At 42.3% G+C, this 24,181-nt stretch overlaps 1 protein-coding gene across 1 annotated transcript in view; it reads right to left on the bottom strand.

The window, feature by feature from the left end:
- The window catches only part of STAB1 (stabilin 1), a 318,385-nt gene that overhangs the window by 272,295 nt on the left and 21,909 nt on the right, over positions 1 to 24,181 (bottom strand). Inside the window, exons 2-9 of the mRNA XM_044300459.1 lie at positions 18,394 to 18,530; positions 14,690 to 14,805; positions 12,012 to 12,097; positions 9,186 to 9,255; positions 8,103 to 8,198; positions 7,872 to 7,988; positions 6,698 to 6,894; positions 1,297 to 1,427 (exon numbers count right to left, since the gene is read on the bottom strand). Of these exons, the coding sequence (XP_044156394.1) occupies positions 1,297 to 1,427; positions 6,698 to 6,894; positions 7,872 to 7,988; positions 8,103 to 8,198; positions 9,186 to 9,255; positions 12,012 to 12,097; positions 14,690 to 14,805; positions 18,394 to 18,530 (950 nt within the window). The remainder of the gene's footprint in view (positions 1 to 1,296; positions 1,428 to 6,697; positions 6,895 to 7,871; positions 7,989 to 8,102; positions 8,199 to 9,185; positions 9,256 to 12,011; positions 12,098 to 14,689; positions 14,806 to 18,393; positions 18,531 to 24,181) is intronic.

Here is a 24,181-nt window from a genome sequence, read left to right as displayed (position 1 = left end):
CCCTGTACACTTTTTTTTTTTTTTTTTAAACCCTGTAGAATTTTTTGCACAAATTATGTCAGTTTCTACCCCGACGCGTTTCCCCACTATGGTTCATCAGGGGGTCGGTTAAAAAATAGAGGTTGTAATAGATAACATCATGGATCAGATAACAGGATGATAAAACAGATAATATTAGATATAATTACTGTGTCCTGGTAGATGCCATGGGGCAGGCCATATCGGAGGAGAGGACTCACGCTTGTTCTCCTGCTGAAAGGGAGATGTCACAGCTGAGGTGTCCCCCTGAGGTTTGGACGCAGTCGTCCTATTAAGCTTGGCAGGCGGCAGTCCAAACCTCAGGGGGACACCTCAGCTGTGACATCTCCCTTTCAGCAGGAGAACAAGCGTGAGTCCTCTCCTCCGATATGGCCTGCCCCATGGCATCTACCAGGACACAGTAATTATATCTAATATTATCTGTTTTATCATCCTGTTATCTGATCCATGATGTTATCTATTACAACCACTATTTTTAACCGACCCCCTGATGAACCATAGTGGGGAAACGCGTCGGGGTAGAAACTGACATCATTTGTGCAAAAAATTCTAAGTGTACAGGGTTGTACAGGGCTAGACAGGGGAGGTACGGGGACAGGGTGATCCCACCATCAGGGTTCATCCCTGGGCAGAGGATTATTTTAGGGCGGGTATAGGGAGAGAACCATCCCCAATACCCATAATAAGGTGCCCAACCCTCTACCCATTACCCAACCTCCATTGAATGTCATTTATGCCCCTGGAATTTATACGTATCTTATTTATCTTATTTATCTTGTGTATTCACTTTTTTCACCAATTCACGGTGGTAGCTGGGCAACAACTCGTCCTGTTATTATTTTGGATACCCGGTTATCAGAGGGTGTATATTTATTTCTGCCTTTTAAAGTAAACCTAATAAAAGCGACATTTTAAAAAGGGTCCAACTTCCAGGCTAATATTCACTTATACGGACACCTACACTATTATTTATATCTAATTCCATAAAAAAATTAATATGGACAATCACAATACATAAGTAAGTGCCGTGTATTAACTTTGTCTACATAATAAATGCCATTTGCTGAGGTGAGACAACCCCTTTAAGGACTACAATTATCCAGAGCAGACAGAAAGCTTCTTCTTTTGCTTCTAGAGAATTAATATGCCTCTATGGCCATATCATGCCAATAGAATTATAATATACAAAGCACAATGCGGCCTGACGTGAATAGTAAGCTGATGTCATCCACAAAGGATACTATCTTAAAGACTTACTTGTGCACTCCAGGAGATACTGCTTCACACTGTGCACTTTTACCACAAGTAGAAATGCGACATACGTTGGGTATGTAACACCCCATTGAAACATTTCGACTTATCATTCCAGGCAAACAACTGCAATAAGACTGGTAATTACTTATAGTTAGTACAAAGCACAGCAGTCTCACAGCATATTTCATTTGACAATCCACTATAACAATGCACAGGACTAATAAGCAATCATTTTCAATTTGAATAAAAAAATATATTTTGTGACACAACACAATTATGTTGGTAATCACTAGCATTTTTTTTATTATAATTATAATTCCTAACATATTGGGGCAGATTTACTAATTCTGTCTATATTAAAGTGTAGACAGAAAGTCTAAAGCTGTGCCAAATGTATCAATTGCTCACTCTGCACAAAAAAATGTCTAATGAACTTAAAGGCTATGTACACCATTGGTGGCAATTATTTATATGTATTATTATTATTATTGCATTATTATTTATTATTGCATTGTACTGATTTTGAGCTAAAAAATTTTTTGTCCAATTGGTCTTTATTAAAAATGATGAGCCGTTTTCCCTGCACAGCTTTGAGTTTATCTACTAGCAGGATCTGTTTTTTCTCTCTGCTCCATCAGGCAGGGAGCTGATGGGCTCCTTGTCTCTGATCTCTGACCTTATAAACACTTATTAAAGCTTAATTCTTATCCAAACTTTTATTGCTACAATACATAACTAATAAGACGTTTGATGCTGTGGTGGCAACAAGATCTGTAAAGGGGGCTATCTCAAAAGTCTATCTTTCATTGCATGGGAAATTCTTGAAGAAATTCCCAGTGGGAAGAAACGCTCGCATTAACCCCAAACCTATCCCTTAGTGAAATCCCCGGCACACCCCTAGAAGTCATGTGGGGTAAGGGAATCTGACGAGGTAAGGTTTTCTGACAGAACACCGGCACAAAGTAAACGTGAAAGTACTATTCACACAGCTAGACAAACAGTTAACCCTTTTTGATAGAATGACTCAATAAGGACCAACCGAAAAAATTATTGTCAGCCCAAAATAAGTAAAATGCAATAATAAAAAAAATTGGCCCAAAGTCTTTAATAAATGTTGTGGGAGACGTGTACCAGAATTCTATCTGTTCAATTAGAAACCCCCAAAAATCCTATATATTTCTTGGTATACTAGTACGCCTATATACAGCATATAATCACACCATAACTTTTTCCTACATAGAACTTTATTGATCATTACACTGACATAAAAACCCTAATCCATAAAATCTATTAAAACCCATAAAAAAACTGACCATTTTATGATATTCTTAGATGACATTATATAAATATGCACTGATTAGTAGTAAATGGGGCAAAATAATATTAAATGAATTATTGTACTTCAATCACCAATAAGGATGTAATTAGTATATAATACATAGGTGAGACTGAAAAATATTAATACGTAATATAAAGTGAAAGTGCATTAAATAAAGCTACATAGTGTATATCAATCACCAACATGGTGACGCATTGATGTCCCATGGTTCTGGTTTGGCAACGTGGCAGAAACTATGTAAGACACACACTTACTGCTTTGTGCCGATGCCGCTGATTTGTTTGAGCGACGACGAATGACCCAAGCGCCATATTAGTAAGTAACCTGTTCTTTATTAAATGATGGTGGTGGATTTATAAAGCTCTTATTATAGCAGTACTGTTTATACCTCCCGAGGAAGCCTTTGGCGAAATGTGTTGAGGTGTTAGTTACTGAGGACCATATGAGAACACTATGACTCAGACTGGTCGGCATAAACACGAGTTGTTCAGAACTTGCACTTTATTATTTAAATTTCCAATTATTTAATTAGTTCTGGTCTGATTGCATTTGAATATTAATAATACAGTACATTTATTGGGGATTGATATATAAAGTAATTATTCAGTAACTCATATAAGTACTTTATGTAACTTTATTAAATGCACTTTATATTGTTTACAATTTTCAGTCTCACCGATGGATTGTATTATATACTATGCATTATATTACATCCTTAATCCAGTGTATCCATTATTCCAAGTAATATTATGTTACCTCTACTGCTAATCAGTGCATACTGATATAATACATTGTGTCCAAGAATATAATGAAATGGTCTCTTTTGTAAAGGTTTTTAATTGTTGTTATTGGATATGTTTTTTTGAGTCAGTATTACAATCAATAAAGTTCTGTTTGCATCTAGCGAAAGTGTTATGGTTGTGATTATAGCAGGTCCGGCGTCAGCACCCGGCATACCCGGGCACTGCGTAGTGGCGTGCCAAGGAGGGGTCAGTCCACCCCGGGTGCCAGCTCCTAGGGGGGTTCTGGGCCGGCTGCTATGAGAGCTTCCATCAATAGAGATGGAGTCGCTCATTGCTGGAGCGCAGGGGAGCCGACGGTCCTTCCATTCACTAACCATAGCTCCTTCTCTCCTCCAGGCCCGGCCCAGCGGTGATGTCATGACGTGTGCTGCAGCGGGCCGGAGGAGAGAAGGAGTGCAGGGAGATGAGCTGCAGTTAGTAAATGAATGTACTGCCGACTCCCCTGCGCTCCAGCAATGATAGGTATGTGAGGGGACCACTGGGAGGTCATTATACTGTGTGAGGGCCCCTTAGACAGTATAATAACCTCCAGTGCCCCCCCCCACAGTATAATGACCCCCTAGTTCCCCCATTCAGTATAAAGACCCCCAGTGACCCCCATACAGTATAATGACCCCCAGCGCCCCCTCCATACAGTATTACCCCCAGTGGGTCATTATACTGTATGGGAGGCCACAGGAGGTCATTATACTGTGTGGGGGCCACTGGGGGTCATTATTCTAAATGAAGGGCCACTGGGGGGTCATTATACTGTATGTGGGACCACTGGGGGGTCAATATACTGTGTGGGGGGCCACTGGGGGTCATTATACTGTGTGGTGGGGCATTGGGGGAGTCATTATACTGTTTGAAGGGCCACTATTGGTCATAATACTGTATAGGAGCCACTGGGGGTCACTATACTTTCTGGGGGTTACTGGGGTTCAATATACGATGCAGGAGTCACAGGGGACATGTAAATGTAAAAAAAAAATGCCACAAGGGGCCCACAGATTTATCGCCCAAGGGCTCACATGAACCTGGAGCCGGCCCTGTATATATAGGTACTAGTATACCAAGAAGTATATAGGTGTTTTGAATTTTACTGGTCTCTCTTTACGATAATGGGAGTTATGTATATCATAGCTGATTAATTAGATTACATTCTGTCATGAAGAAAGTAACTTTTAAAATTCATTTAATGGGACACTCTGGACAAAAGGGGGTTGGTGCATGACATAACCATTCTCTCTTTTGAGAACTTTTGTCATGCACCAGTGTTGACGCCGCATTAGGCATGAAATAATGTATCAGTTCTGTCTAGAGTGCTAGGCTATGTTGACATCTTGTTTTTCTACATGTCAGAGGTACGCGTCGGGCATATTCAATGCGCCCATAAGTTCCTGTGCAACTTCCTTGTTTTCACTGTATAGGAAATTGTAGAAGGGTACAGTAAAAAAAGTATACATTACTGCACATGTTTTATTTTTTAACAATGGAAGCCTATGGCTGATATATCCAACTGTATGGCTATATAGTGCGGTACATTGCACTCTACTGTCAGAGGTATAAGTTAGGAGAGCCTACCAATGTATAACTCTGAAGCAGGCTCAAAACTAGATGTTAACAGAGCTTTATTTAGAGCTTTTTCAATTGACATACTTTATGTAGCTTGGTGTAAGGGAGTTTTAGAATCTACTTCCATAAAGAGGTATTCCAGTAAACAATATCTTGGATGATGCAGTGACCCGTGGTTCACTGATAAAGGGTTAATGATATAATGAACTATGGTTCCTTGCTAAAGGGTTAATGCCACAATGTATTGCAGTGGTGTAGTGGAGGGGCAGTTGCCTCGGGTGCAAAATTGCGAAGGAGCGCTTATTGCCTCAGGCAGTTGAGAGTGGGGCACAGGAGCCGAAATCTCCTATCCCTGAGGCCCTAGGTTATGAAGCCAATGAGGCAGTGGAACAGCACAAAAGGTTGCAAATACATCATTATGATGTCCTGCACCAGGTCTGAGGTGAACAATTGCCTTCGTGACTACGTCATTGCAGTGCCTGAGACTCAGCACAGAAGGGTATGATGGTATTAGGAATCTCAGACGCATACCACATGTTATGGGACGCACACAATGCCAGAGAGAAGCGGCAGGCAGGGTTACACCTGCCCTGAAAGCTAATAGATACCAGAAAAGTGACCAGAAACCCGTGTCAGCCCTGAGAAAAAGAAACATTGAATTTTACAGAATGTTGAGGACCATTACAAAAGGGAGAGTGTATGGACAGTCAGTAAAAGAGTACGCACGTTTATGGCTGTAGACTTCAATTCACATGGTTTGATTTATACTGCTTCAGGCGTCCGCCACAATACTAATACGGACTGGCCGTCCTTTTGAGAACGGAACCTTGCAGTAGTTTGGCATTGCAGAAATATAGAGATAGAGAGAATTTGCACCTCTTAGCCGATTTGGGGAAGTGATTGGATTAATTGGAAAGAGACTCAGAGATGTCCAGTTCCTGTCTTGACATGACCGGAAATGGCAGGAATGATACTCAGCAAATCACTGGCTACAATAATGACTCCCTGAGACAGTGATTGGCTGAGCTGGATTTGCAGCCATTTCCTGCTGTGTCGAGATTTCAGCAGGAAGTGGAGCACATCGGGGACATGTTGGGCATTGTCGAAACGGCAGGGGATTGGTAAGGTAAGTATAGGCTACTTCATTTTTTTTACCCATTTCATGGCCACCAAAAATATTTATACTGGAATACCATGTTTAAAGGTTATGTAATCCATTGTCCTATATTAAAAATATTGAGCCGTTCTGTCACAAAGGGTTAACAGTTTTTCTAGCCGTGTGACTGGTATTTTCAATTTGTGCAAGTCATCTAATAAACCTTATCTCCAAACTACTGAGATGTCATAAACACTTATGTAACGCCACATAAGGGGTTCCTCTGCTCCTGGACTGATGGAAAAGACACAAAATCCAAAGGGTGCTACTAGAGCATCTCAGCTCTGTACAGAAATAAGGATGCCATATTTTTAATTAGGACCAATTAAAAAATATATATATTTTACTCAAAATGAGCACAATGCAATAATTAAAAAAATGCTCCCCGAAGGTGTACATAGCCTTTTCATTTCTTTATGTACAGTATATGTGATTGATGAGGACAAGCTACAGATATCTGGATTTCAGACTTCATAAGTATGTAAGTTGCAATGAGGCATCAGATGTAAAGTTATGCAAATGTTAAAGGTAATATTGAGTAATGCATACCTTTCCGGGGCTTCTATATACACATTTAGTTGAATTTTCCAGGCACCCCCCATTGTTAACAGAACATGGATTAACAGGAAGGCATGTTTTTCCATCGCCATAGTAATCATTTTTACATGCACATGTGTACTGCCTAGGGCCAGATGATTTGCATGTAGCGTATGGGCTGCACGGTGAAGGTCTACACGGATCCTTGGCTATGGAAAGAAAGAAAACATTACTGCTAATTTTCAACTTAACTTAGGCCTCATTTATTATTAGTTGCAAAAAGATTTGTTCCCATGTAATGTGCACCCCCATCACCACCAGTTCTGCTGTTTTGTACATGACTGAAACGTGTGAGTACTAACGCAGGTGCAACGACTCCTGACACCCCCACTAGTTCTGTTTATCAATAGACTACACAGCTGATTTTGTGTTGTCTCCTCTGCACATTGCGCTGCCGGCCACCCTGTTATTTTTCACCTGCACAGCGCTGCCTTCCATCTACGGTCCCTTCATTCTCAGGATCAGTGGGGGTGCCAGAAGTTGGACCCTGAATGATCATAGAGCGATATAATAAGTTAATACTTACTTAAAGGGGTTGTCCGCTTTGTTTATATTGAAGACCTTTCCTCGGGATAGGTCATCAATATCTCAGATCAGTTGGGGTCCGACACCCAGCACCCCCGATGATCAGCTCGCTCAAGAGCTGCCTTCTCCTCATTGTTTACCTGCTCGCCTTGCAACTGCAGCGGCGAGCAGTGTAATTACATCTCAGCCATCCCCATTCACTAAATAGGAAGGAGCCGTCCCATAGAAGTGAATGGGACGGCTTAGCTGTAACTACCACCTGCTCACTGCAGCGGTTGCGGCGGCGAGCAGGTAAACAAGAAAAAGGAAGGCAGCGTTCATATGAGCGCGACCTTCTCTTCAAACAGACGATCAGCAGAGGTGCTGACAGTCGGACCCCCGCCGATCTGGTATTGATGACCTATCCGGAGGACAGGTCATCAATATAAATAAAGTATACAACACCTTTATGGAGACGAATTTGACCATGCCAAATATATTGCATCCCAAAGTTTTCCTCTTTGGGCTAATTGATGACCTTCCTCTTACTGTGGCTAAACGCAACTTAACGTTCTTTTTAACGTAGACAACCCCTTTATGAGGTATGAAGAAAACAACTCACCCTCACAGACATATTCCTTTTTGTAGTAACCTGGCATGCAATCACATTTAAGCAATCCTCCCGACTCAACACAGCGGGAATTTGAACCACAATTGTTTTTGCTGCAGGATAAGGACTCTGAAAGTAGGGGAATAAATTCTTAGCATTAATACATTTCTCCTACAATTTTGATATCTAGGCAGTAGCTGCACATTCTAGAAATATTTATGCCTTTATTAAAGGGTTTCTTACCTTGTTCACAAGTCAACCCCATATAACCCGCTTCACAGGTACAGCTTCCATCCCCCGAAAGTCCACTTTTACAAATTCCATGTTTGCAGTGACATGCTGGGTCAAAAATATGTTACATTTTAGTAGTGCGAGATAATTTTAGTTAAAGGGGTTGGCCACTTTCTGGCTACTGTTGACCAGTGATTGTAAGATAACTTTATGGCACTTACTAATAAAGTTTTTGTTGATATTTTACACCAATTCCTATATTTTAGATTCACATATTTTCCCTTTTGGCCAAGTCTTTTGTGCTGTCCACATGGAGATCGGGTCCATAAAATGGCTGCTGATGGAGGGTCATGTGACTAGACAAATCACTTGGTCTCTTTTGTTAAAATACAATAAACCTGCTCTAAACTTCCAACATTGCAAGTGCAGATGCCAGATGTGGTATATTTGTATGGAGAAGGCTGAGTGATGTGTCTGGAATTATTTTTCCCTGGTCACATGACCCTCCAACAGCGGCCATCTTATGGACAGGTCTCTTGTGTGGACAGCACAGAAGATTTGCCCAACAAAGGGACATAAAGCAAAGAGCACAGAAAATCAACAAAGGCTATAGATGTAATTGTCATATAGTCAACTTATATAAACATTGGCCAAAAGTTAGAAAGTGGCCAACCCTTTAAAGTAGTCGTCCGACCGCCACCAAATGAAAAGGCCCTGCCCTAGTCATGGGTGTTCCGTTCTAACGCTGAAGGTCTAGTCCCTGCTGCTTCTGGTCCTCTGTGGACCAGAAGTATAACGTCCCATCCTTTGTCACGTGGATCACAACCATTCACTGGCCTCAGCAGTCACATAGCTGAGGCCAGTGAATGGCTGCAGTGGTCCATGAGAGAATGGATAGGACACACTTCCAGTCCGCTGGAGATGAGAATGAGGGGGCAGAACCCTCGGTGTGGGAAAGAAGCGATGGACACAAGGTACATAACTACAATTGCGGAGGGTGCTGGACAACCCCTTTAAGATTATTACTGTCAAAACTTGATAACTTGCATATAAATATTCAGATTAATGCTAGCAGGATACTGTGTATTGACTTACCAGAGTTACAGTTTGCTCCATACAGTGAAGGGTCAGAGCATTCATTGCAAGAGAAACCAGTGAATCCTTCCTGCACAATACATGACACATGATTTATTAAACTCTACGTGTACAACATAACTCAATCCCTTAAACCAAGCTCCAAGACTAAATGCCACACAGTAATACACCAGGACCACTTTGCAAGAAAGACAGTTAAAGGGGTTATCCCATGACTAATGTAAAAAATGAAAATCAGACATCATATAGTACATGACAGTCTCTTTCTAACAAAGCTAGAACCAGCCCTGTACCTCACATGGATCCAGAGATCTCCCCATTCACTGCTCTACTAGATTTATATCAAGCTGACAGCTCAAAGGGAGGGTCTTTTCTGCTGCAGCTAAGGGGGCGTGTCTCAGCTCTCCCTATCACAGCTCAGGGGGCGTGTCTCAGCTATCCCTATCACAGCTCAGGAGGCAGTTGAAGGATGAAACTGAGCATGTGCGGCCATCTCAGTGAGCAGGACAAAGAGATAAGAAAAAGACCAAACAGCAAGTGGCGCTATACAGATACATTTTATTGAATAACTCAGTAGTTATGTTAAATTTTTAATTACATGCAATTACAAAAGTATTCAGATCCAGGTGCTGGTTTGAAAACTGTAGAATATTTTTCGTGGGACAACCCCTTTAACTACTAAATAAATGTTTATGTCATGGGTTAATATACATTTAAAGGGATATTCTGGCATGTTACTGTTTCTAATCTGATTTTAATATCTGATTGCAGATGTTTAATTCAATTACCTATACATGATTATGGGAGCTGCCATCTTGACCTAGGTGCTGTTCAGAAGCTGTTAAAGATCTGCTTTACAGCAGCCGCATGAACAACAGTCACACTAGACAGGAGATGTTCATTGAGAGAGTTTTCTAGACATGCTCTGTGACCTGTGCAGAGGTCATTGTGTAAGGAGGGGAGTAGATAAGCTGTGATATCACCTGTTATGAACTGTGGCCCTGTGTTATTTATACAGTGGTTTAATCTTTCATTGTTATCCTGCATGTGATGATAATGAGGTGACTTCTGAAAAGTGATCTTCACAGACACTTAAGTCTTGATATAATTATTAGGCTTGGTGGTCAGTGTAATATGGAAACCCCAAAAATCAGCAACCTTTGGCACTCCAGCTGCTGTAAAACTACAACTCCCAGCATACACACTTACTCTGCTTTTCTTGTAACTCCCACAGAAGTGAAAGGAGGATTCTGGGCCTTGTAGTTTCAGAACAGCTGGAGTGCCGGCTGATCCCCGCCATAGAGGCACTGTTTTGCTGCCTCAAACATTTTTCTTCTTCCACCTCTACACGATTGTTGTAGTAACTGCTTACTGTAAATAATCCTGCTAGAACCAGGGTTGCCAATCAGAATTTTTCTTTTTTCCCCAAAATCACTAACAGCCAATATTTTTTACGGACACATTGGAAAACCATAATGAATGATGATAATAAGTAATACAAGTCTATAGCTCAATATACTTATAAGAACTCATTACCAGCATTTACTGTGAGCAGTAAAATTAGGATAATTACCACCAAAATAATCTAGTAAAGTACCACCAACCTCAAAAAAATCACGGACAAATCAATTTTTTTCACGGACACAGGAAAAAAGTTGCCTATTTCTACGGACTGTCCAGAAATTTCTGGATGGTTGGCAACCCTGGCTAGATCAAGAAGAATGAATTCAAATTATACAGTTATCTTTCCCCTTGCTTCATAGTATAATGTCCTCTTTGTGTAACCGTACCACTTTTATAATTAAATCAGCTACGGTCTCTTGTGAAAGGGTACACTCCCACAATAATGAAAATAACACAACGAAAAGGAGTGCGAACACACCACTATAAAGTAGTAAAAAAATCAAGTTTTATTAATAACTTTATAGTGGTGTGTTCGTACTCCTTTTCGTTGTGTCACTTTTATATACTGTTTATAAAATATATACACATGTATATACCGTATACATTTCCAGATAAAGTGAAGTTGTCCCAGTCCCATGGATTACGGGGGGGTCATCTACTAACAGATATAGGCCACTTTTTGGCGTATATCTGTAGCAGATTGCAACACAAAGGTTATTTGAACCACAATCTGTGACTTTTCCCCAATAATGTCAGGTCTAAGGGTACTTTCACACTAGCGTTGTTAGAATCCGGTAAGCTGTATACAAACGGAAAGATTTTTTTTCCAGATCCGTTAGACGAATCCGGTGAAATACTGGATCCATCTCATCCGGTATCATCCAGAATAACGGATCCGGTATTTTATTTTTTTTTCAAAGAAACCCGCTCCTCCTATATCCCGGCGCATGCGCAGACCAGAAAACCGTCATTAATACATCTCTATGGAAATCTGGCAAGTGCGGTATTGTTCCGGGATTTTGTCCGGAAAAAATATCGCAGCATGCTGCGGTATATTGTCCGCACAAATACCGTATAAGAGACATCGTGATGCATACTGATGCATACTTTTCCAGTATTGAGACCTTTTACCGGATTTCAATACCGGAAATTAATAACGCTAATTTGAAAGTACCCTAAAATATGGGGGCATGACATGGGAGGGAAGGGGCGGGCTAGTAGGCCCGTCTCATTTATAATTTGCTACGCCTGTTCTAGACGTAGAAAATAGTCTAAATCTAAGCCAGCAAGGGAGCGGTAGAGGCCAGCTAAAGGGATATCAAGACCGGTGTCTAAAAAGCCGGTCTTAATAGATGACCCCCTACATCTTTATGTTTGTAGGATGCAAGACACTTCCCCATTTTCACAGATGCTGGCACTTACATTACATATACATGTCCCATTGCCTTGCAGGCCGTCCATGCAGGTCCCATGATTGTTGCACGGGTTTGAAGAGCTCCCGGGACATTCTGTTAAAGAGTTACATTAACATGAGTTAGTATAGGCCCACATTTTGTGGCTTGACTTTATGGCTATTAACATAGATTTTTTTCCCCTTAGGAATTCATTCAAGAAACCCTCCAGAAAAAAAAAAAAAATATGTCCTGTGTAGTGTTGAACTTGTGGTTTTAAGTTCAGCATCCAAGGTTCAGGTTATCTAAGAATTCCGTTATGGATTCCACTACCACGGACCATACGTTATGGCTCGTGGTAGAGGAATCCATAACGGGATCCTAAGATAACCCGAACTTGAAACCACAAGTTTGCTAAACACTAGTCCTGTGCTCTACTTAGTGGAGGACCTGTGGGGGGTCAAGCATCACTCCCTCAGGCCTTGCCATAACAGTGTATGAATTGTTGTGCAGGTTCTATACTTTGGCCATGTCTGTACTTGCATTTGTAGCAAACAATCTTGTACAGAAAAGGTCCTTACCAATGCAGAGAGTTCCTGCAGTAGTGACATTATTTTAGTCATATCTCCCAACATTTTGGATGATCAAAGACAGACATTCAAGGCTCAAAGTGTGAAAAATGCAATTTTTCATGCATTACAATATGGGTAAATTTACAAAATAGCATAAAAATCTTTTGTATATAGAAAAAAGGTCCAAATTGTGTAAATTAATGAAATAATAAAAAATTGGGCGTAATATACAGTTAGCAATGTGGCATAAAGTTTCTGGAACAATATAATTTTTATCACTATAACGGACTATTTACATCCTAACAAACTGTACCACTGTTCCTTCTCTCCTAGCATTCTCCATCTTTTTCTGCCAACATCAGCCTTGGCACAATCTTGGTTTCTGGCCTAGGTTCACCCTGAATAACCCCTTCAGTGCAGATCATTGTGCTAATTTTGTCACTTGGTTTCCGGCCAGCCAGACCATTGGGGTTTCTGGGTGAGATGTGCAGCCCAAAAAGATACAAAGCATGCGGCACTCACCATAAAACTTCTTCTCTTTATTAGTCCATTAAAATACAACTGGTGTAGGACACGGTACAAGCCAGCATATGGGTCAGATGGTACTATATGGAGTGTGGGCCCTAAAAAAGTCCCCCAGAACTGTCCTGAAATAACTCATGTTACAGAGTGCCTAAGGCAGTGGCATAGCTAAAGGCTCATAGGCCCTGATGCAAGAGTATAGCTTGGGCCCCTCTTCCCCCCATAGTCCTCCAGTAGTAATTATTCTCCTGTGTGCCAGTAGAAAAATGCCCCCTGATGTGCACCAGTATGAACAATACTCCCTTATAATGTGTGCCAGTAAAAAAAAAATACCCTTTACATATCTCCTTACCTTTCAGATCACACCCCCTTATCAGACCCCCCTATCACACCTCAGATTTAGACCCCCATATAAGACCTCAAATCAGACCACCATATCAGATCAGACCCCCATATCAGACCTCAAATCAGAACCCCATATCAGACCTTAAATCAGACTCCCATATCAGATCAGACCCCCATATCATATCCTCATATCAGACCTCAGATCAAACCCCCATATCAGATCCTCAGACCCAAATATCAAACCTCAGATCTGACCCTCATCAGACCTCCATGTTAGACCCCCCCATATCAGACCCCCATCAGACCTCAAATCAGACCTGCTTTAGACCTCCATGTCAGGCCCAAAATAAATTAACTTACAGTACCTCTCCTGCTCTGCCGCTACCCTGCAGGTCCGTTGTTCATTACTGCAGTCACACTCCCTGGTCTTCTTTAGGCCCGCGCTAAACTGTGACCTGACATTGCAGAGTTAGGTCATGGTGCGCCTACTACGTCCCGACACTGTACGCAGTCAGGACCGTGCAGCGTGGGCCCAGAGAAGACCATGGATAGGAGAGTGTCTATGTAACTAGCTGGGTGGGAGGAGCTAGAAACTAACTTTGGGTTATTAGGGGATGTGATAGGGGAGTGTCTATGTAACTAGCTGGGTGGGAGGAGCTATAAACTAGCTGGGTGTTGTTAGTGGCAGTGATGGGGGAGAGTCTATGTAACTAGCTGGGTGGGAGGAGCTATAAACTAGCTGGGCACTAAGGGCAATGATAGGGGAGTGTCTATGTAAGTAGCTGGGTGGGAGGAGCTATAAACTAGCTAGGTGTTGTTAGGGGCCGTGCTGGAGCTGTGGCAGACAAAGGAGAAGTGCATCATGGGTTTGGTTGGATACAGCAACAGGAAGCGCTACATACATAATTGAGTGATTTGTTGATATGGTGAAAATAGTTCAGGAAAGAGCATATCGTTAAAAAAAATAAGTATAAGGAAGATGTACACGAGGTAAGAAATGACAACATAAGCAAACGCCTATATTTAAAAAAAAAACACAGTAAGCCTGGAAAATGGTGAACCCAGGCCAGTAACCATCAGGTAAGTACGCTTCCCAACAGAGGTCTGGCCACATGGAAGGGTTTCACCAAAGGTCCTCGAAAATGGAAAACCCAATTAAAAGAACAAATGACAGTGATGTGACAGTTTAACATTTACAGCAAAGCAATACACAGTGGTCAGATGATTTCTCAGCTCTATTATATTGTAAGATGGAAATATTGGTACATACCAGTACATACAGTGCCCCAGAATCCTTTGCAGCATTTAGGTTCTATACTCAGAGTCTGACATGTGTGACTACAGCCTTGCATTGATAGGACCACTCCTCCCATATTCACTGTATAGCTATAAAACCCAAGCAGAGATAGTTTACATGAAATAGTTGTAACCTAGATAACTGCATATTAACGAGCATTTTAAAGAAAAAATAAAGAATTATAACAAAGATTGTTATGTTATACTTCTATACAGAATATTTCACATTCTATTCAGCTTTTCAGAGCCATCTTAGTTGCTGGTTTCCCGAAGGTGAAAACCCCTAACTTATAAGGCCTCTGTCAGCAGATTTGTCCCTATGACACTGGCTGACCTGTTACATGTGCGCTTGGCAGCTGAAGGTGCAGTGTCCCACTATGTGTTATATGTGGGCACTCTAAACTTTTGATATATGTGTATGTAATGTATTGTGGTATCGAGCTGTAATTCCTGTTACCAGGCTGTTAGAGGTTCATTACATCTATTCGCCCCTAGGTGGTGCTGGCTTGACTTCTATATACAGTACATATAGCTGGGGTGTGCTAATACAGGGAGGAGAGGTTGGGAGTTGAGTGGAGTAGCTGAGAGTTGAGTAAGTTACTGGAGGAGCAGTACAGGCCTAGTCCACAATGTAGCTGCTATTTTAGCCTTTTGGCCCTGATCAAGCTAAGGGGGCATAGAGAACAGTATTACAGCAGCACAGACCAGCGAGTCTACGTCTGGATATAGAGAAAGTCTAGTGGAGGTTAGAGCTAAATTAGCCAATGGACTTCACAAGCACCAGTGACCAGGAGGAACCAAAAAGTACCTGGACACAGCCGGATGATTAATGCGCAAAGTTATGCTTTACCACATGCCTCTATGGACATAGTGGACCGTAATTCTTCAGTGAGCATCCTATCCAAAGAATGGAGCAGAAGACTGATGCCTTCCGTTAGGGAGACCGCCCGGTGGACTGCTACTGACCAGTAAGAGTTATTACATTCAGCACCTGAGTGCTAGAGTGTGGACAAGATATAGCCAGATATAGAAAGAAGGAAAACTCCTACAATTACAATTGCCTAGCCTGTTATGAGGAATACAGCTAAACCAATATTTGGAATATTGCTTTGCCATATACATGAACTGTACTGACTACCTGAAGACAAGTGATCTAGTAAAAGTTCTCTTATTTACTACAATTGACTCCTCATCCTTTCTACCACCTTCATTTGCAACTAACTGTGCTGGCGTCACGAACACCAGGGACCCTGCCTCCAAGGCACCCAAAACACCTACCCCACCAAGGGCACCTCAACCACCATCTGGCGGGAGTCCCTGGACAAATAGAGAGTGCCCCGAGGGATTTTGTGCCGTCCTTCCCTTCACTGCACGCCGACACAGGGAGGCTCTGCTAACCATGAGTACAAACTACTACTAACTCCATCGGCCCACCGTAGCTCAAGTGTTGCACCTGTGGACCCGGTCGCTGCAAAGGCATCTGTGTTGGTCCCAAGTTCATATGTGCCAGCATTGCTGAGAAAAATGATGTTTTAATATATGCAAATGAGCCTCAAGGAGCACCAAGGGCGTTACCGTTACACCTAGAGGCTCTACTCTCTCTACAACTGCCGCAGCCCCTGCACTCTGATTGATAGGGCCAGGCAGATGTGATTACATTTACACTGTCTAGTCCCGTCAATCACAGTGCAGAGGTCACAGCAGTTGCAGAGAGTGAGAGCAGAACCTCTAGGAGTACTTTCACACTTGCGTTGTTTGATTCCGGCAGGCAGTTCCATTGCCTGAACTGCCTGTCTGATTAGTCAAACTGTATGCAAACGCATGTCATTTTTTCTGACTGATCGGGCATTTTTCAGACTTATCAGAATCCTGATCAGTCAGAAAAATGCATTGCAATACTGGATCAGTTTTTCCGGTGTCAGGGTACTTTCACACTAGCGTTTTTCTTTTTCGGCATAGAGTTCCGTCACAGGGGCTCTATACCGGAAAAGAACTGATCAGGATTATCCCCATGCATTCTAAATGGAGAGCAATCAGTTCAGGATGCATCTCATTTTGACTGATCAGGACAAAGATAATACGGCAGCAGCTGCGGGTTTATCTCCGGCAAAAAAACACTTGCCTGAATGCATTAGGATAAAACTGATCAGTTCTTTTCCGGTACAGAGCCCCTAGGACGGAACGCTATGCCGGAAAAGAAATACACTAGTGTGAAAGTACCCTAACAGCAACGCCCCCATTGCTCCTAGAGGCTCATTTGCATATATTAAAACATCATTTTTCTCAGTAATGCAGGCACATATGAAGATGGGACCAACACAGATGCCTTCAGCTGCCAACTGCACATGTAACAGGTCAGCCAGTGTCATCATAGGTACAAATCTGCTGATGATGCCATTTAACATTTTCTGTTAACAGCTGTATGATGGATGAGCAGCCTGCCCTGTACCATATTGTGATACATACAACTTTTTAACATTTTTTATTTAGTTTTCTGTGAGGACATGATAAACAAAAAATACTATTTCTGACATTTTGCAGGTTCACTGTACAGGATAAATAACATGTTGATTTCACAGTTTGTGTTGTTATGAACATGGGGATATCCAAAATTTTCAAAAAACTTTTGTTAAACTTTTTTTCTTCTCAGTGAAAAACTCAATCAAGTGTTTGGCTGAAAAAATACAATTTAATACTTCTGTATTATGGCTGTCAGGAAAAACAGACATGCATCCTATTACACCCTGCTTTTGGTGGGGGGTTTAGAGATGGCAGACTTGGGGACCCTCGTTAGGCATGCGAATGCCATAGAAACCCATTGGTGACGCTTGCGACAGCTAAGGGCAGCAAATGGTTCATCACCTTCCAGACCAACAAGGATCAAAAGCCTTGGTGATTGGACCTACAGCGCTGGACCGGAACTTTAGCAGGTCCGTTCAGCTTCTTTCTTTGCTGTATAAGCCTGGCTGCTCCTCTGCTCATCAAAGTGTTGGCCAGCAGCTCCGTTAATGTTATATTCAGTAAATCTGCTTCAACTCCCTTTCACTCCGATACGAGAAAAGGGTAAGGCAACTGGTTATAAGATATCCAACACTGTACTACTATCTGACAATGGACGTGTACCTCTTGGGATACCTTCCATGTCTCTAGGGGCAGTATAATATATGAGTAGTAGTTGAGCAACGCTTCTAGTGAAGAATACATGTGTAGTATGGAGCCGTATGAATGAGGCCTTATTCGGAGACTAGTATGGTGTATAAGGCAGCTTTCACACGAGCGAGTTCCACGCATTGGACTCGCAATGTGTGTCATCGAGAGCACCCATCCTGACCTCCCAGCACTGAGGGGGTCCCATAGCATTATATTACTTTATGATGCCACGTAACCCTTAGAGGTCTGGAAATGTATTGTATAACACTGACATAATACTGTCAGTGTAATCCAATACATTCCAGAACTGTGAGGGTTACATAGCATCATAAATCAATATAATGCTATGCGACCCTGTCAGTGCTGGGAGGTCAGGGCGGGTGCTCGCGCTGACACATTCTGCGAGTCCAATGCGTGGAACTCGCTCGTGTGAAAGGGGCCTAATGGACACAAAAGACTGTTTAGGAACCATCAAAAGTTTTCTAATATTTATAGTAGATTTTGTAAAAATTGCACTAAAATTCTTACCTGCATCCAGCCTTTCCTCTTCCATATGTTTTTTTCATCGAACCTTTAGGACATGAGTACTTCCCAGATACAGCACATGACATGCAATCGGATTCAACTATTAGTATTTTCCTATCATCACAACGTTTACTTTTCAGCTGTAAAAAGAAATTGGAAAAGAGACCGTATATTAATGCTATAGATCACAGCTGCAGCATGTTGCTGTTCGAAACCATTGACTATCAAAAAATGTTGCACAACACATGTTCACCAATCAGTCAAAATATTAAAACCACTGACAAAGTGAATGGCTCTTTGACACCTGCGTTATAGTCTTCCGGCATAGAGTTCCGTCGTCGGGGCTCTATGCCGGAAGAATACTGATCAGGATTTTCCTAATGCATTCTGAATGGACAGTCCGTCCTTCAGGATGCATCAAGATGTCTTCCGTTCCGGAACGGAACGTTTTTTGGCCGCAGCAAATAGCGCAGCATGCTGCGCTTTTTGCTCCGGCCAAAAATCCGGAACACTTGCCGCAAGGCCGGATCCGGAATGAATGCCCATTGAAAGGCATTGATCCGGATCCGGCCTTAAGCTAAACGTCGTTTCGGCGCATTGCCGGATGCGACGTTTAGCTTTTTCTCAATGGTTACCATGGCTGCCGGGACGCTAAAGTCCTGGCAGCCATGGTAAAGTGTAGTGGGGAGCGGGGAGCAGCATACTTACCATCCGTGCGGCTCCTGGGGCGCTCCAGAGTGACGTCAGGGCGCCCCAAGCGCATGGATCACGTGATCGCATGTACACGTCATCCATGCGCCTGGGGCGCTCTGACGTCATTCTGGAGCGCCCCGGGAGCCGCACGGATGGTAAGTATGCCGCTCCCCCGCTCCCCACTACTACTATGGCAACCAGGACTTTAATAGCGTCCTGGGTGCCATAGTAACACTGAAAGCATTTTGAAGACGGGTCCGTCTTCAAATGCTTTCAGTACACTTGCGTTTTTCCGGATCCGGCGTGTAATTCCGGCAAGTGGAGTACACGCCGGATCCGGACAACGCAAGTGTGAAAGAGGCCTAAGAAAATAACATTGTTATAATATTAGTGCAACAAGGGAACCAGTCAAGCAGTGGGATATATATTAATATATTATTTTGTGTAAACAAAAAGGCGTTTGTAAGGCTGGTCTTACATCTGCGTTAAGCAGATCCGACAGGCTGTGGTATTTTTCCAGCGGCTCCTTGGCATATTTGCTGGGTTGCGGCTGCACCTCCGCCGGTCCCTATTATAGTGAATGGGGCCAGACGGAATTCCAGCAGCGCACGGCAATGATGGATCCGGCAGGCTGTTCCCAGCCGGTACAACCTGCTGTATCTGCTTAAATGCAGATGTAAAACAACACCAAACTTTTTTTTTTCACCTTTTTTCCCCCCAAACTTTTTTCCATATCCCACTGGAGGGCTTGCGATCCTTTGATCACCCATATACACTGCAATATTTCTATAATATGTCAGTTATTGAAATAAGGCAGGGGCCAGTCGCATCCATGCATGGCTGGCCAGGCCCATTGCTATTCCTCAATCTACCAGGGAGCCAATGGGGTGAGGGAGGGAGCCTCCCCCTTCTCTCTAACCACTTAGATGTCATGGTCAACACTGACAGCGACACTTAAGGAGCTAAGCTACCAGGATCGGAGTTAACTCTGATCCCGGCAGTGAGATCCAGGTGCCAGCTGTATAATACCTGCAGTTGACCTACAAGTGATTGCGTAGGCACAGCTCTTATTACAAGGCTGAGCATTAACTCGCAACTTACAGCAATGGTGCTGAGCAGGAAGGGGTTTAAAAGGTATAACAGAAGGACTACGGTTTTGTTTTTCTAGAGCAATACAACTTTTCAGCTGTTTAACAATGCAAAACTTTTTCACCCATTTCACACTAGATAGACTCCTTCTGGTTGTAAAAATACAGCCTTAAAAAGGTTATGAGCCATGGCAATATAGACATTGTAGTCTCCTTTCAGAGTCAGAGTGGGGGACACGATGTGGCTAAATTACAGTACATCCATATAGAGCTGTTTGAGGCAGTTTTTTATGTGCTTTTGTAATGTTTGACTAAACTAAATGGCTAACATGTAGTAGCTAGGGCTCAAGGCAGGGGCATAGCTAAAGGCTCATGGGCCCTGGTGCAAGAGTTAGACTTGGGCCCCCTTCCCTCAGTGCTTTGTGTGTCTTCTTATGCAGCACAAGGGTATTTGGGCCCACTCAAGGAGCTACCTGGAGATTGCAAATAGTCTTATAATTCACTGCAGCAAGTACATTATCCCATATATTACAGATTACATATAGTTTACCAACAACATAAACTTACTATATACCAACCATACACTGCTTGCTGAAAATATATACTTACTATGCATTTCACACTGCTTGCCGACAATGTTAACTTACTTTATATTATGCACGGCCTGTCAACAATATAAACTTGCTAAACACTATCCACTGCTTGCTGGAAATATAAACTTACCACATACTATACATCACTTGTTGGAAATATTAACTTATTTTACATTATACACTGCTTAGTGAAAATATAAAAACTTATTACACACTATCCACTGCTTGCTGAAAATGTAAACATCCTATACAATATACATAACTTGCTGAAAATATAAACTTACCAGATACTATGCATCACTTGCTGGAAATATAAACTTATTTTACTTACACTGCTTACCGAAAATATAAACTTCTTAAACACTATCCACTGCTTAGACAACCACAATGCATCAGCACTCTGCAAATATTGACTATATAAACTACTGTATATTCGCTGTATAAAATGTATATGATATATTTTGATCAAAATCATTTGTGCCCATCCACCACAGCAAGGTGACCTCTTTCAGTTGGGACCCTACTCTATAATGACTCCTCTTTTTGTGCAATGAATTCAGAGAGAGCAGTTTACAGCTATATACTGCACTAATTAAAATGAGCCTGTGAGGAAGATGGGTTTGCAGAGTACTATTGCATAGTGTTTGTCTATGTATTTTCAGCCACAGTAACGTGCACCTACACCTCCATTTTGTTTGTGCACTCCTAACAAACCCATCTTTCCCACAGGATGATTTCAATTAGTGCAGTGTATAGCTGGAGCCTGCTCTCCCTGAATTCATTCCAGGCAAGTTGGCACAAAGAGAGGAGTCATTATAAAGTAGGGTCCTATCTGAAAGAAGTCACCTTGCCATTGTGGATGGGCACAAATTATTTTGATCAAAATATATTTATATTTTCTATACATATAATTATATGGGGACACTGTGGGGACATTGGCTCTACTGGGGGCACTAAGAGGGGGTATTTTTGTATTGGCACACAATAGGGGGTATTGGTACATATTATGTGGGCACTATAGGGATATTGGCTCTACAGGGGCACTAAGAGGAGGTATTTCTTGTGCTGGCACACAACAGGGGCATTTTTGGGACTGGCACACATTATGGGGGCATGTTTTGCACTGGCATACATTATAAGGGAAAGTTTTTTTGCACTGGCACACATTACAGGACATTTTTTTACTGTCACACTTTATAAGGAGAATTATTACTACTTAGGGGCATTATGGTAAGCTTTATTACTACTGGCTATGGGGAACACGATTACTAGTTTCGGCACTATGGGAGAATTATTACTTCTGGGGCATGGCGAGGACATTAGTATTGTTGGGGGCACTATTACTACTAAGTGCACTCTGGCACAGAATTGTTACTACTGGGGCGACTTTTGGGAGAACTATTACTGTATGTGGGGGGCGCCCTGGCACAGTATCAGCTTAGCACAATTATTTTGGGGGACATTATGTTTACACTGTTAGTGTCAGGGACAATATTTGCTGAGCACAGTTATTTTTTAAGGTGCTATGTGCTAATATTGAAGGACGGACTATGTGGTACTAGTGCAAAAACACAATATGCAATCGCACACTGCAACCAGCACTCTGCCCTGCCTTTATGCTGGATGTTGAATAAGGCATTGGTGTACGTTTTGGCCAAAGCGTAATAAGCCACTCACCACGTCAAGGTCGCCTTCATGAGCGGTCCCTAACACTAGTTCCTACCTTTTATGGGCCATGACAGCCACACAAAGTCCAGGGAGCGCAGGTACCAGGACCTTTACGTGGTGAGTGGCTTATTACGCTTTGGCCAAAATGTACACCAATGCCTTATTCAACATCCAGCATAAAGGCAGGGCAGAGTGCTGGTTGCAGTGTGCGATTGCATTTTGTGTTTTTGCGTTTGCATCTGTATTTTGCCATAGCAATCTGCACCTGCTAGGGGTTGTGCGGGCTGAATCCCCCATATTTTTTCTTTGTAGTATATATTGGAGGCGTGGCAATCTCCAAGCAGTCATGTACACCTGACCAGTTTGTCTGCCCTGGAGGCTGGTTTTAAAGTCAGTATAAAACTGAGTCTGCTTATATAGCACCTACCAGTAGCCATTAGGCTCTAGGAGAAGTATATAGTGGGCTCAGCATGCATGTTGGTACTTGCATCTCTGGATCCGATGAAAGCTGTAATGGCACCGGACGGGGTTAAAAGCAGAGTGTGCCTGGCGTGCATGCTGTACCTGCGCTCCCTGGACTTTGTGTGGCTGTCATGGCCCATAAAAGGTAGGAACTAGTGTTAGGGACCACTCATTAAGGCGACCTTGACGTGGTGAGTGGCTTATTACGCTTTGGCCAAAATGTACACCAATGCCTTATTCAACATCCAGCATAAAGGCAGGGCAGAGTGCTGGTTACAGTGTGCGATTGCATTTGTGTTTTTGCGTTTGTATCTGTATTTCGCCATAGCAATCTGCACCTGCTAGGGGTTGTGCGGGCTGAATGCCCCATATTTTATGTGGTACTAGTATTTTCTGGGGGGCTGTTTTTGCAGTAGTGTGGGGAAGCACACCCCCAACCAGTGTCGGACTGGTGTGCCTAGGGCCCACCAGTAAAATTTATTTTGGGGGCTCACCGTATCGATATATTCAAATATTACCTGCTCACACAGCAGCAATATGCTAACAGATGATTCAATATGGGGGTCCCGACTCCCTGCAGCAACTTTGAGAGGGTAGGTCCTGGGGAAAAGAGGATACTAGCTAGCTTTCCTCTATACCTAGAGGATAGTTTCTTTAATAATGTATCACGTTTATTTGATATGAACATAGGCTGTTGAGGTGCTATACATCAAATATACAGTATGTCACAAAAGTGAGTACACCCCTCACAATTTTTGGAAATATTTTATTCTATCTTTTCATGGGACAACACTGAAGATCTGACATGTAAAGTAGTCAGTTCACAGCTTGTATAACAGTGTATATACTGTATATTGTGCCCCCAAAATAACTCAACACACAGCCCTTAATGGCTAAACTGCTGGCAACAAAAGTGAATACACCCCTAAGTGAAATTTGCCAATTTAGCCATTTTCCATCCCCGGTGTCATGTGACTCGGTGTTGCAAGGTCTCAGGTGTGAATGGGGAGCAGGTGTGTTATGTTTGGTGTTATAGATTATTTTCAAATGGTCCATGAGACCAACTAAGCCTTTTTTATATACCATGCGCTATTGTTTAATTTAAAACATAACTTTTATTTGCTACATGTTAATCGTCTACTGACTAATAAAACTGTTCAAATTGTCAGCTATGTCTATGGATACTTTGTTATATATCAATGTTGCAACACTGTTTCCCTTCACAGTGTATTATACCGAACACAGGGATGCAGTTATAGAAGCATCTGCTACAAGCTCACTGAGCTT

This window comes from Bufo gargarizans, chromosome 7 (assembly GCF_014858855.1).
Source record: "Bufo gargarizans isolate SCDJY-AF-19 chromosome 7, ASM1485885v1, whole genome shotgun sequence".
Taxonomy (NCBI): domain Eukaryota; kingdom Metazoa; phylum Chordata; class Amphibia; order Anura; family Bufonidae; genus Bufo; species Bufo gargarizans.
Note: the sequence above shows the minus strand (reverse complement) of the source record. Positions and strands in the feature narration are given on the sequence as shown.